This window comes from Molothrus ater, chromosome 3, assembly GCF_012460135.2.
Source record: "Molothrus ater isolate BHLD 08-10-18 breed brown headed cowbird chromosome 3, BPBGC_Mater_1.1, whole genome shotgun sequence".
NCBI lineage: Eukaryota > Metazoa > Chordata > Aves > Passeriformes > Icteridae > Molothrus > Molothrus ater.
The window spans coordinates 85,351,640-85,364,041 of NC_050480.2; the positions used below are offsets into that span (position 1 = coordinate 85,351,640).

General features: G+C 33.8%; 1 protein-coding gene across 1 annotated transcript in view; it reads right to left on the minus strand.

The window, feature by feature from the left end:
• CSMD1 (CUB and Sushi multiple domains 1) overlaps positions 1-12,402 on the minus strand; it is a 1,073,317-nt gene that overhangs the window by 37,377 nt on the left and 1,023,538 nt on the right. The window contains 3 exon segments of the mRNA XM_036380277.2: positions 434-515; positions 517-608; positions 2,194-2,382. Of these exon segments, the coding sequence (XP_036236170.2) occupies positions 434-515; positions 517-608; positions 2,194-2,382 (363 nt within the window).

Below are 12,402 nucleotides of genomic sequence, written 5' to 3' on the forward strand. Positions count from 1 at the left end.
AAATGTACAAGTTTTAAAGGTTTAAGGTAAAAGTTCACCTTAATACCTTTGGTGTGGAGTTTCTTAATAAAAATTTTCTTATGTAACAACCTTTGTTTACACATAACAATGTTCATAAAAATACAGTGTAACACATGTATTCTTTTTAAGCAAAACTTGACTAGGTTTGAAACACTGTTTTGCTGTGTCTTCTACACACTGCAGTATACAACTAGAGCATGTGGCTGAGGAGTGAAGTTGCGAAGTAATGACAAAGAGAATAAGATGATTATGAGAATATTTCAGTAAAAGGGTTTGATACAGCAAAGTGGCTATTGGTGAAATGAAAACATATCCAGAAAATAAACAAAACAAATAATTGGCTAAAAAAATGTGTGAGAATAGCCTTACTCGTATGAGAAGGTGACATTGAGATAATGGTTGGTACAAGTACCTGAACAGTGAGGGAGAGTCCCACTCCAGTGGCTATCTTCTTGGCACTCCCTCGTAGAATTTCCTATGAGCCTTCGACCCGCCTGTGCAAGAATAGTGAATTATGGAGCCATATGTAAATTTGTCTCCTGAAAGAATTGCATTTGCAGGTACCCCAGGATGTCCACAAGAAATGGCTAATAAAGGAAAGAACACAACTTTATGAGATGTTCTCATAGCACAGAAAAAACTCTTACAACTTTTAAATACAAGGCTGGTTCCACAAAATATACGTCTGTCTGGATTTCAACTCTTACATAGCTTTTGTTTTCTTCTTGCTATAGATGATTTATTGGTCATTTGTAAGATTAAGCACAAAACTATGTATAAAACTAGCCTATCCAGTTTAGCCTTTCTCTAAAAATATATAGATTTCTTTCCTCATTCATTTCTGTTCATGATCCTTTCCTACAAATAGCACAGCTTATTTTGGTTAGCAATAGGAAGGAAGACACCAAATAAGGCTATTGCTGTAATGCACTTATATATTGCAGATATGATGATGTAAGTAGCTTTACCATATCTACAGCTAGGTACAGTTTAAGCAGCATAGTGAAATAAAATATTTATTCTGTAATATTATTATAGGAATATGATGAACTAGAGTGAGCAAGAGGAAAATGGATTACTGATAATTTTTATAATTTTAAATCATATTTATTTTTCTAAGATACAAGAAGTAAAGAACATGCTGGCACCAGTAAATATTCTGGGCCAAACTAAAAAAAAAATATGCAGCTATTTAGCTATTTTGTACTTAAAATTTTGTATTTTCCCTAATTATTTTACTACTGAAATGTGAATAAACCCACTTTTTCAGGTTGTAGCTCTTATTGACAGACATTGAAAGCATAGATTATTGTGAAAAAAAAATACTTGAGTCATGTGAATATTATATACATAGCAGTACAAAAAGCATAATAAAGAAATAAATTCACCAACCTAGTGATATTCATTGTTCTGCTATATAAGTGTAAATGCATGAAATAAATGATTTTATAAAAAAATTGCAATTCTGTAAAGCAAAAACTTTAAAAGCATCTAATGTATTTCAAATTAAAATATACTTCAATTTCATTTACTACTTCTTTTCATTGCATTGCAAATAGAAATCATGACAGCAAATTAACAGTGATCAGAGAAGGAAAATATCTCAATGGAAATTAAACTCAAGCAAATTCTTATCTTGTTTGATATGAAGCTTACTGATCACAGGAAACACCAGATTTTCTCCTTCTCTGAGGAGAAAGTGACGGAGGAAATATGAAGTGAGTTTATGAAAAGACCCTCTTGAGCCAAATTTTTCTATGCAATATTTCACAGATTTGTTCTCATATATACACTAAAATGAGTCTGAAAAAATATAAATATTGGATATAGGCATTAATAGTCTTAGAATATCATTCTAGATTATAACAAATAAATAATAATTTTAGATTTCCCTAGCTGTTTCCAGATATCTTAACAATTCACCAATAGGGAAAATTAATGTTGACTTTCTGGCATTTGAAATAATAGTTTCTCAGTTCCCTGGAAACACATTTTTAATAATGGTAAGTTGCATGATATTTTGTCTTAATCTTTCCTTACTGAGATGTACAATTTGCAATTTATTGATCTTAAAGTCCACATTGTTCCTTAACAGATGGCTACACTTTTTTCTATCATGATTTAAAATCATGTACAACTCTTTAATGCTAATCCAACCAAATGGATACTTACACAAACACTTTGGCAATGATCTGTCCCATAACCCATTAGCTTTACAGGTCAGTGCAGATGAGCCCAAGAGATAAAAGCCCTTCTTGCAATGGTATGCCACGCTCGTTCCAAATTTGAAACTTTCAGGATAATTCTGCTGTCCGTGACGAATTGCATTCTCCACAAAGCCAGGATCAGAGCAGTTCACCACTGTAAGACAAACAGTTTTCATTGCTGAGACATAACAGCAATAAGTTCAGCAATGATTTTCATTGCTTGAATAGAAGCTCGTGACTGCGGTTCATCTACAGTCCTTTGTGGGTTTTGTTTGACTTAAATATCAGAAATATTGACTCCTGAGTAAGACACCAGATCTTTTTGCTTTGAAAGTAATACTACAATTTACTCCAGTTCTTTTAATAATCTTCGACAAGATACATAGTATCAAGTATACAAGTGGTTCAAAGATTAAAGAGAAATTGGAGGGATTTTTTATCATTCCCTTGGTATGCTTAGTTTGGTCTTCTACATAATTTTTATGTGAAGGAACAGTTCAACAGTTTGACATTTTCTTTTTTTAAAAAATTTTACTCTAATGAGAAAATTTGCTTCAAATATTAAGGAAATTTTCTGCTATTAATATGTAGAACAGGTAAATGACAACAGTGAAAATCAAATACTTGATAGGGGAGCAGGAGCGAGGGTAAGCACCAAAAAGCATGAAGTAATTTTTTCAGATAGCCATTAAAAACAGAAAAAATTATGGGTATTTTCATGACTGTTTTGTTTTTATATAAAGTGTAGCTACCCTCCCCACCCCTTCATTTTATACTATGCAATGACTGCAGAATCATTTAAAAGCTTGGGTTAGAAGGGACGTTTTCAAACACTCAGTTTTGTTGTCTGTTAATCTGAAAACGATATGAAAAGTTACAAACACCTACTCCACCCCTCCCATCTTCATTCTTAAGATAACAGTATAAATAATCTAAAAAAACCCACTTACAATATAATTCTTATAATAAATTAAAGCTCATCAAAGAACCACGGGAATCTACTATTCAAGTATGTCATTTAGTTCAAATCAATTTTCATGAAAAATAAATCAATGGACAAAAATATAGATAAGATTATCATTTTAGAAGTAAGATATACATAGTCTTCAATGGACTGCTTTTTACTCCTTTTATTCAAAAGCTTAAATTTTACCATACATAGGATTTAAATGTGATGATTAGGCAATACCCTAGAAAGGCATCTTGTGCAAATACTCATTCATTGAAGGGATATTTCATTCAATCAGCTAAAAAGCATCAGGATTTTAGAAAAATTCTAACATCCTAAAATTTAATCTGGAGCAAAATCCACTTTTAATTTATTTATCGTTATCTTTTAAAATGATGCTCTTAAAAGTGTTAAATGTTCATAATTTTAACCTCACAATTCTAAACAAACATATACCTTGGTCTAAAGAATGTCTCATATGAATCTAAAGTTTTCCTTCATAAAAATTATTTTAGAAGTAATACTTGGGGAAAAGAACTCTTTTTGGCATAAAGAAACCTATTTTTCATGTACCAATTGTTATTAAAAACACTGAAAATATAATTCCATAGAAAAGTCCAATAAATTTTTAAAAATTAGGAACTACAATGATGCACACAAAGCATTAGAAAGGTATTACATCAAATGATTATGTTCAATGAAAGAGATCAGTTTGTTGTTTTGGTTTATTTTGTGTTCCTGAGCAGCAATAAAACTTTAGTCTCCTAACTGAAACTATTCCTATTTGATTTATGGTGAATCCTATGAAATAATTCAACAGAGAAGCTACATTCAGCTTACATTATAATAGTTTATATATAAAAAACTTTTATTTAAACTTATTGTTATGACCATAACATTTTATACAGAAATTAGATAAATGCAGGTTAAAAAATTTGTGTTTACATAAGATTTCATTGATAGAAAAAAATACCTCTTTAGCTCTTGGCTATTTTTTTTCTGTTCCATAAGACAGGGAAAAATATCAAGTCCTAATATCTCACTGCTCTTTGAAAATTGCAAAAAATTTGGATGTGGAAGTCTGTGTCTCTGTACTTGCTCTGAAGAGCTCCAAAAATCCTTTCTTCTGAGGATCTCTATTTAAGAGTATTATGAAGAGAAAATGCTTTTTTCTGTTATATGACACATTCTTTGTTACTGCTTTTTTTCCATAGTTACTCATCTTTGTCAGCTAAGTCTAATTCTTGCACTGGCAATGTAACTATCATTTTAGAATAGGGGCACATGTGAAAGTCTGTAAAATGTAGAGTCCACTGACAGGTTACCTTACCAAAACATTAAGCTAGATCTGAAGGAGCTCATATGTACTCACAGTACAATCCTTTCTTACAGAAACCAGCACAATTCCCAGAAACAACACATGCTGCATCCTAATTAACCCTGTTTCCTAGGCAATTAGACACAGTGTAGTGCTGGGTAGATGCTGCTGTAAAGTTTCTGCTTTTGGAACTAGCCTGCATCCTCTGCATAGTTATAAGTTGCCTTGTACAAACACATCCTTACACTTAATTTTTCCACATAAATGTATACATGTTCCTAAACATTTGAATACACATCTGTATCAATGTGAATTAAAGAAAGCCAACACTTGTTTTCTGGCATGAGGCCAGTAGATGGTGGCTCAGTCCATGCCATTGTGTGCTGCTACCCTCCAGAAGAGAGTGAATTTCTCTGAACAGCTCATGAAGAATGATCCTTTTGTCCATACTAACCCCTGAGCCATGCTCCAAACAACTCCTGTGAATGTGCCACTTGGTTCAAATGAAAAACCATCTAAATAAGTAGAAGCAAGTCAGCTCCAATGCCAGGCACTGTTTAATTTAAAAATACATATTGATTTAATTTCAGACACAGAAGTGAATATTTAAAAATCTTTTTATTAAGCTAAAAACTATTTTTATGGTAATTTGATTTCCACCTCACAATTACACAATGCCACTATTGTGATCCACCATATCAAAAAATGAAGTCCAGGGTTGTATGGAATATTTGTACTGGTAGAGAACAGAATTCAGGTCTTGAGACCTATACCCATGTTATAATCAGTGCATCCTTTTCCAATGAAAGTGTGTATCAAAAAGTAACTATGACAAAATAACACCTTTCCATTCCACTGATACCTACCTGTTCTAGCAACTACAACTTCAATAGCAGCTCTTCCCTTAAATGACATAGATAAAAAAAGATGGAATTGTGCTTTATGGCTGTAACAATATATGTAAAATCCTGTGGAAAAACAATAATTACATTTCTCTGCCAATAGTCCAAAGGTGAATTAATATCAGTTTATCAATATAGCAATCATATTTAAAATTTTAGAAAATTTTATCCTCGTACAAATAGAATGCCTTGCTATACTCACAGAGATCCACAGTACAGAGGCATGTTTAGTAGTCTGCATTTAGTATCATCCAAATTTGTTTTATCTAAGGAATATAGCACTATAAACTGGGCATTCACAGTTTAAACAGAACATCCACTTTTACAGTAAAATTTTGTTAATGAGCGCACAAAATTTGTGCAAATTTGTGTGAGGAAATTCACTACTGAATTCTTCCCAAGCTGCAGGACAAGATTCATACTGTTTATCAGATTAAGTTTCTTATGATGTAGGAAGAATCCTTTTTCATTAAATCTATATTTTTAGTTTACTTTCTCGTGGGATTTTTGGGTGGTTTTGTTTGGTGGTTTTAGGGGTTTTGCATTTGTTTGTTTTAAGGTTTTTGTTTGTTTATTTGGTTTCGTTTTGGGTTTTGTTGCTGTTATTGTTGTTTTGTCTGAGAATGAAGTTGCAGATGCACTGGTATTCTCTTTGATTGAATGGGAGGGGCTTGCTTATTATGGGAAGTCAGTATTAGAAATTAAAAGGAACTTTGCTTCATGAAGATATGCTGGCCCAAAGACACCCAAAAGCAATTTTAACTGAACTATTTTTGCAAGTCGATAGGGAGAACAGAAAAAGTTAATTCTCTATGCAGACCAGAAATATGGAATGTTCAAGGAATATATTGCGGTCCCAAAGAATCAATTTTTCTGTGTGATTCAGAGTTTTCACTTCAATACCAGTAGTATCTGTTTAGACAGCTCAGTGATGAATGAAATACAAAACAGTCACCAAATGCATAATTTAAGCATGTGCTCTGTGAACAAAATCCTTGCATCATACATGAAGTCTTACCAAATGATTATGCAAGAGACTACGATCCCTCAAGTTAAAAAGTAACCACAATTATGCCTGCAGTGCCACTTAAGATCAGCTATCAGTTTTTAAATACACACACAAATGTGCTGTTGCTAAGAAGGGCTGCAGTAAGGAGTACTTTAGAAAAGAATTTGAGTTGGCTGGCATACAGAACTCAGGCAGTATTTCCCCAATTGCCTTTCACCCTGGGGACTCAATTGTAAATCACAGAGAGAGTAGATGGAGATTGCTCTCTCTCAATGACACCTGTCAAGAGCTGCATGGGAAATGAATTCTGTCAGTCTTGGTTAAGTCTTCTGAGAAAAGCTGGAGAATACTCCAAGCCTGCCCTGATAACTTTGGAACCTCACACTGAGTAGATTCAAACCCTTGAGGACAAAGAAGTTAAAAGACCATGTCAGAGTCCTCCAGGGCAGCTTTCTGTTAAGAAGTTGAATGATCATCAAAAAGTACATCATTCACAGTATTTCGTTTCTTGTTCTCTTTTTTTTTTTTGACAGAAACTATCTTAAGCTTTTGTAATAAACTTTTATATCTTATCAACAGATTTTTAAAAATTTTTTATGCAAAAAGTATTGCATTAATGTTGGTATCTAGAAAATGTTTAGGGATTAACACTCAAGACTGAATAAAGGCTGGAGAATTCACTCTGGTTTTCTGAAAAATTTTTAAAAATGCTGCCAATTAAAAGAAAGAAAGCTCTGCTTGTGAAAGCATGGTGACAAAATTGCCAGTAAATGGAATTTTAGTAAAGGACAAGGCAAAATCAACAATAAACAAGAATGAAAACTTCTCAGATTTTGCCAGGTATTGCAATAGCAAATTGACCAGAAAGACAAAGTACTTACCTGTTATTTTACTTTTGTGTTCTCTGTATGCAAAACTAATTTTTGGGCATTTATGTACAAGTAATATTAACACAATAGGTTTTTTCAGAATGTTATAAACTCTGGGATCGTGACTTAAAGTCTTTTTCTTCAGATTCTTTATTAATCTGAGCATAGTTTTTCACCTGGATAAGGACCTGTTCAGCTGCCTCAAAAGATGTCTCTATTACCTTTTGAAATGTCTTTGCCTGATACCCAGGCTGTTTTCACTCCAGAGAGGAGCATCTCTGCCAGATCAAGAGAATATCTCAGACACCTTAAGGCATCTCCCATGGCACTCCACCTCCTTATTAAGGAAACTCACTCAAGTACAAGTTATCCATCTGAGGAATATCAACATGCTACCAATATGAACAGATTAGGCATTTATACATTTAAGTATAAATAAGTCACAACAAAGGCCTCTGACTCTGGAAAAAACAAAACTGAACAAAATGCATTTCTCAGCTTATACAAATCCTTGACTCCACAGATTGAAAACTGCCTAAATTCCGAGCTGCTTTATCTTTGGATGAGAAGAATTGGTCACCAATCTCAGTCTATCAGTTGCCATCAGAAAGGTTATTTTTCTTGTCAGTGAAGGAGTGGAACATATTACCACTGATTCAAATGACATAGCCACTAAATATAACATGATAAAATTAGCAATTCTTTCTAGATACCAGTATCTGGATAAGACATAAAAGCCTAATTAAACTTTTCAAGAATCTAAGACCAATGAGACAAAGAAAGATAAAACTTTCAATTTAGAAATTCAGCACAAATGCAGTATAAATAGAGAACTGAATTCTTTATTACTAAAAAATAGCCTGGACTTACTGATACAGGCTGGACAATGTGAGCTAACTCAAACCTCTGCAACTTTGCCAAATGAATCTTCCCATCAAAGTGCTTCTGGTCTTTAGAAACATATTTCTAACAGGAGTAAAGCTCCTAAATCTCATTTATAAAATGATAAAAGGAATTCTGAAGGAAACAGTAGCAAAGGATATTCACTTTTCCTGGTAGAGATTATGAATATAAGTCTGCCTTAATACAGGCAGAAAGTGTGGTGTTTAATACAGCAGTTCTTGCTTCAAGCATAATATGTGAAGAAATGACCTGCAGTGCAATCAGGAGTGCAGAGCCTTGATAAGACCACCTGATTCAGTTCTCATTTTGATGGTTAGGAATTATTATGACAAGTAGAAAGAATGGAGATTGGCTTTCTGTGCTTCCAAAGACTAAATGGAAAGTGGTTCCAAACTGCTAATGGAAAAAAAAAAAAAAAAAAAAAAAACCAACAAAACAGTGAACATACTTGGGTTAGGATTTAATATAGTCATAACTACTTCTGGGGTAGCACATCCAGGCTGCTCCAAGCTCTACGCAGGCAGGTTTGCAGCAGAGAACAGAGATCTGGGTATTGTAATTTTTCTGATGCCATTTGGTTACAGTTTAAAGGCAAGTAAACTAACTGCTTGACCTGCTCTTTATCAAATAAATAAAAGTAAAGATAGAGCCATGTGGATAATGATGAATTTAAATTATGAATTTAAAGTCATACTTCAGAGACCTTCACATTACAGAAAAAGTTGTCACCAATCTTTAGAAAATACTGAGTCCATCAAAAGGATTAAATACAATTTTTAAAATAGATATTAATGTTTAAATAATTTTTAAAAAATTGGGGCTTCTATCTCACAAAGTACCTTAACATCACAACATGCTCTTTTTTCACTTGTGACAGAAACAGTGGGAACGTAGTTTCCCCAAGGCATGGGTATTTTAAGAATAACATTACCTCAGAACACAGGTCCAAAGAAAATACTAAAAAAAATATGTAGATTTTCAGAGATAAAGGTTTTACTTACTGAGCCAAAACAGACACAAGAGCATTCTGGAGTAGGGGGAAATATCATTGCAAAACAATTCAATGCTTGCAGTGCATTTAGGAAATACAAACATTAAAATCCTTTTTTTCATACAAGTTTTTATCATGCAGATCTTAAATAGCAAATGTGATCTTTTGTGTGCATTACTTTTTTCTTCTCCAAAACCTCCCATTTAATTTCCTTACTAAATTTCCTGTCACTGATTACCTAACCGTACCTACTATTGACACAACAGACAGAAGCAATGTATCATTGCAAAAGGGTGCCTAAGAACTGCGCCAGCTTTATTTTCCTAAAATATCAAGGTTTCGTATGCACATGTAACAGCTCAGTTTCAACATAAATAAATAAAATAAAATAAATAAATTCTGCAATAGCTTCAAACAGCAGTCTTTAATTTGTAGCATTGCTGTGCAGTCTCAGCCAAATGAAGCCAAGTTCATTATTGACTCAGGTGAACTCAACCGAGGTTTGAAAGAAAGGTCATATGTAAAATCTCAGTTGAATTGAATGATACGAGTTTGCCAGGAAGCTATCTTTTCCCAGCAGGATATTTAAAGACCTGGAAGATTTACTTTCTTTCTAAAAAAAATCATAATTCATTGTTAACAATGAACTTCAAAATAAATGTTTTCCATGCATTGGATAAAACACAGTTCTAGAAGTAAAGGCTTATGCCAGAACAAGCACTATTACTTGCTGTAGATAAGTTCTAATCAATTCAGTAAGACCAAATTTGGCATAGGAATATTGTTGGTGTATATATATGGTCTTTAGTCATCATATGTACACAAGAATACTTGAACTTGGAAGTGACAACTAAACAGTTTGCCCAGGGCTTTGTCCAGTTAGGTTTTGAATAGCTGTAAGAATGGAAGATCCACAATGTCTCTGGGAAATTTATTCAAGTGTTTTATCACCCTCACATTTAAAAAGCTTTTCTTATGTTTGATTTTGTACCCTTTGCATCACATACTTTCAGTGAATACCACTGAGAAGTCTGGACCTCTTTTTTTATACTGTCCCTTAGATACGTATAAATGATAAGAAACATTTCCCTGAACCTTCTCTTCCCTAAGCTGAACAGCCCCAATTCTCAGTCTCTCTTCAAATCAGAAGTGAGCCATGAGAAAAGTTCGTTTTTATGAAGATATATTTAGGAAAGGGCAGAATACACCAGAGAGAGGAGGCCACACACACATACAACAGTGAGAAGTAAGAAAGGGAACAGTGAGCTTAGAGGAGAAGGCAGTGCATGAGGGAGTAGGTACTCTCTGCAGCCTGTGGAGAGCACACGCCTGAGAAGAAAAGTGAGCAGGAACAGCAGAGAGAAACTGCTACTAACTGCAAGGTCAACCAACCACCCTAACCTAGAATGAGAAACACTACCAATTATCAAGGCAATTATATTACAGCACTTTGAATTTTCATATAATTGAAGGATGAATCCCCCAAATTTCTAGATCAGACATGCAGGTACTAGGAGAATGGTATAGAACTACTCTAACACTGATATGCTTTAGCTGAAGTAGATATTGAATTTTACAGTACAACTAAACATCTTCTGGTGCACAAATACATTTACAACAGTTATTGTCACTTGAGACAGTATATTACTCTCCATGAGGAGAGAATTCTTGAACAAATTGCAAACTTCATGACAACTTTTTCAAACCCTTTAAATCACTTAAACTCCGTCACAGAGGTGACCAGTTGCAGTGTTATCATGGCTAGCAGCAAAGCACTCTGGGTTTTAGCACAGTGCATGGAGCAGGTGATGAAATTAGGTGGATCCTTGCAGTTCATGATGGAAGATATACAAGATGAGATACAAGACAGTCACTGAAAAATATATCTTGCTATAGAGAAAGAAATACTAAGTGAAGAGAAGAATGAAGCGAAGAAGCACTGAGTGAATGGCAAAAGTCCAGCTTCTCACCACCTGCATGAGAACAGCCAAAACTGTAGACACCAAGCTAAGAGAACTCCGGGCTGCTCCATTCTGGTAGGAGTTTACCATTCTTAAGTGCATGGATCTTGGCAGAGTTGCATCTCTAATACTCACTCCTTTTGGAAAACCAACCTCCCTAAACAAGATTTCCGACCATAAACTGGCCTCAATCAAACTCAAATTCATGTGAATAAATTTTAAAAGGAAAACAAAAATAAACAGGAGAGACCACTGAAATAATGTTGTAGTAACTGTAAGCATCCTAATTCTTAGGTTCTTTTTAAAAAATCTTCTCAGTCTTTGCATTGTTTTTCCTTGCTTTCATTTAGATTTCGTTTTCCTTTTAATAAATGTAATGGAGTTCACTGTAAATAGCTGAGTAACTAGGCTCATAAATGCAGTTGAACTTGAGTAAAGCTGTTCTGTCTCTTCCTCTGGCAGTCAAACAGAGCAGATTCTGATTGCATCTATGGTATAAGTGAAAAAGTATGTGTTTCCAACAAATAAAACCTTACTTAAATGCCTCACAGATGAGACAGACGAGTTTGTACACTTAGGTGCAGCACAAGAAAACAGTATAAAAGGGAAAAAAACCCATGAGCCTAAACAGAAACAGTTTGCTAACTCTTGTTTCTCTGTTCCAATAATTATATTGCTATGTTAGTTAACTCACTTGAATAAATTCTGAGGGTAGTGACTCAGGGAATTGCCATGTCTTTATCGTTTTAATGAGAATGAAAGATCTAATTCCACACACACTGAGCCTGAAATTGCATCAGCTATCTCTGAAACATTATGATGAGCTAATCACCAAAGATAATTATTATTCTTAGAAACAACAGTTGTAGTACAATAAGATTTTTAATAAACCAACAGGTGGAGATAATAAAAGTACAACAGCTGAAGTTAAATTCTTATTACACGATCTTTAATTCCAATGTTGTATCCTTAGAATGACTTTGCTGCCTGCAATTTCTTTTAGCCTATAAAAGATGATACAAAGAACAAAAGCATAGTACTTACACTGTTCTAATATTTTTATAGTGAAAGAAAATACTCAAGTAAAGCTCAGTAACCACTGAATTTCTGGAGAAATTTTTGTGCTCTATTTCTTTGCATGTTCCATAGCAGACATAGCCATCAGATTCTTTCCAGACTCTAAGCATTTTTTAAATTTGTTTTTAGTTTACACATTTGGAAATTAACACTGTTATTAACATTTATAAATGAACCCAGATAATTCCTGCTTTG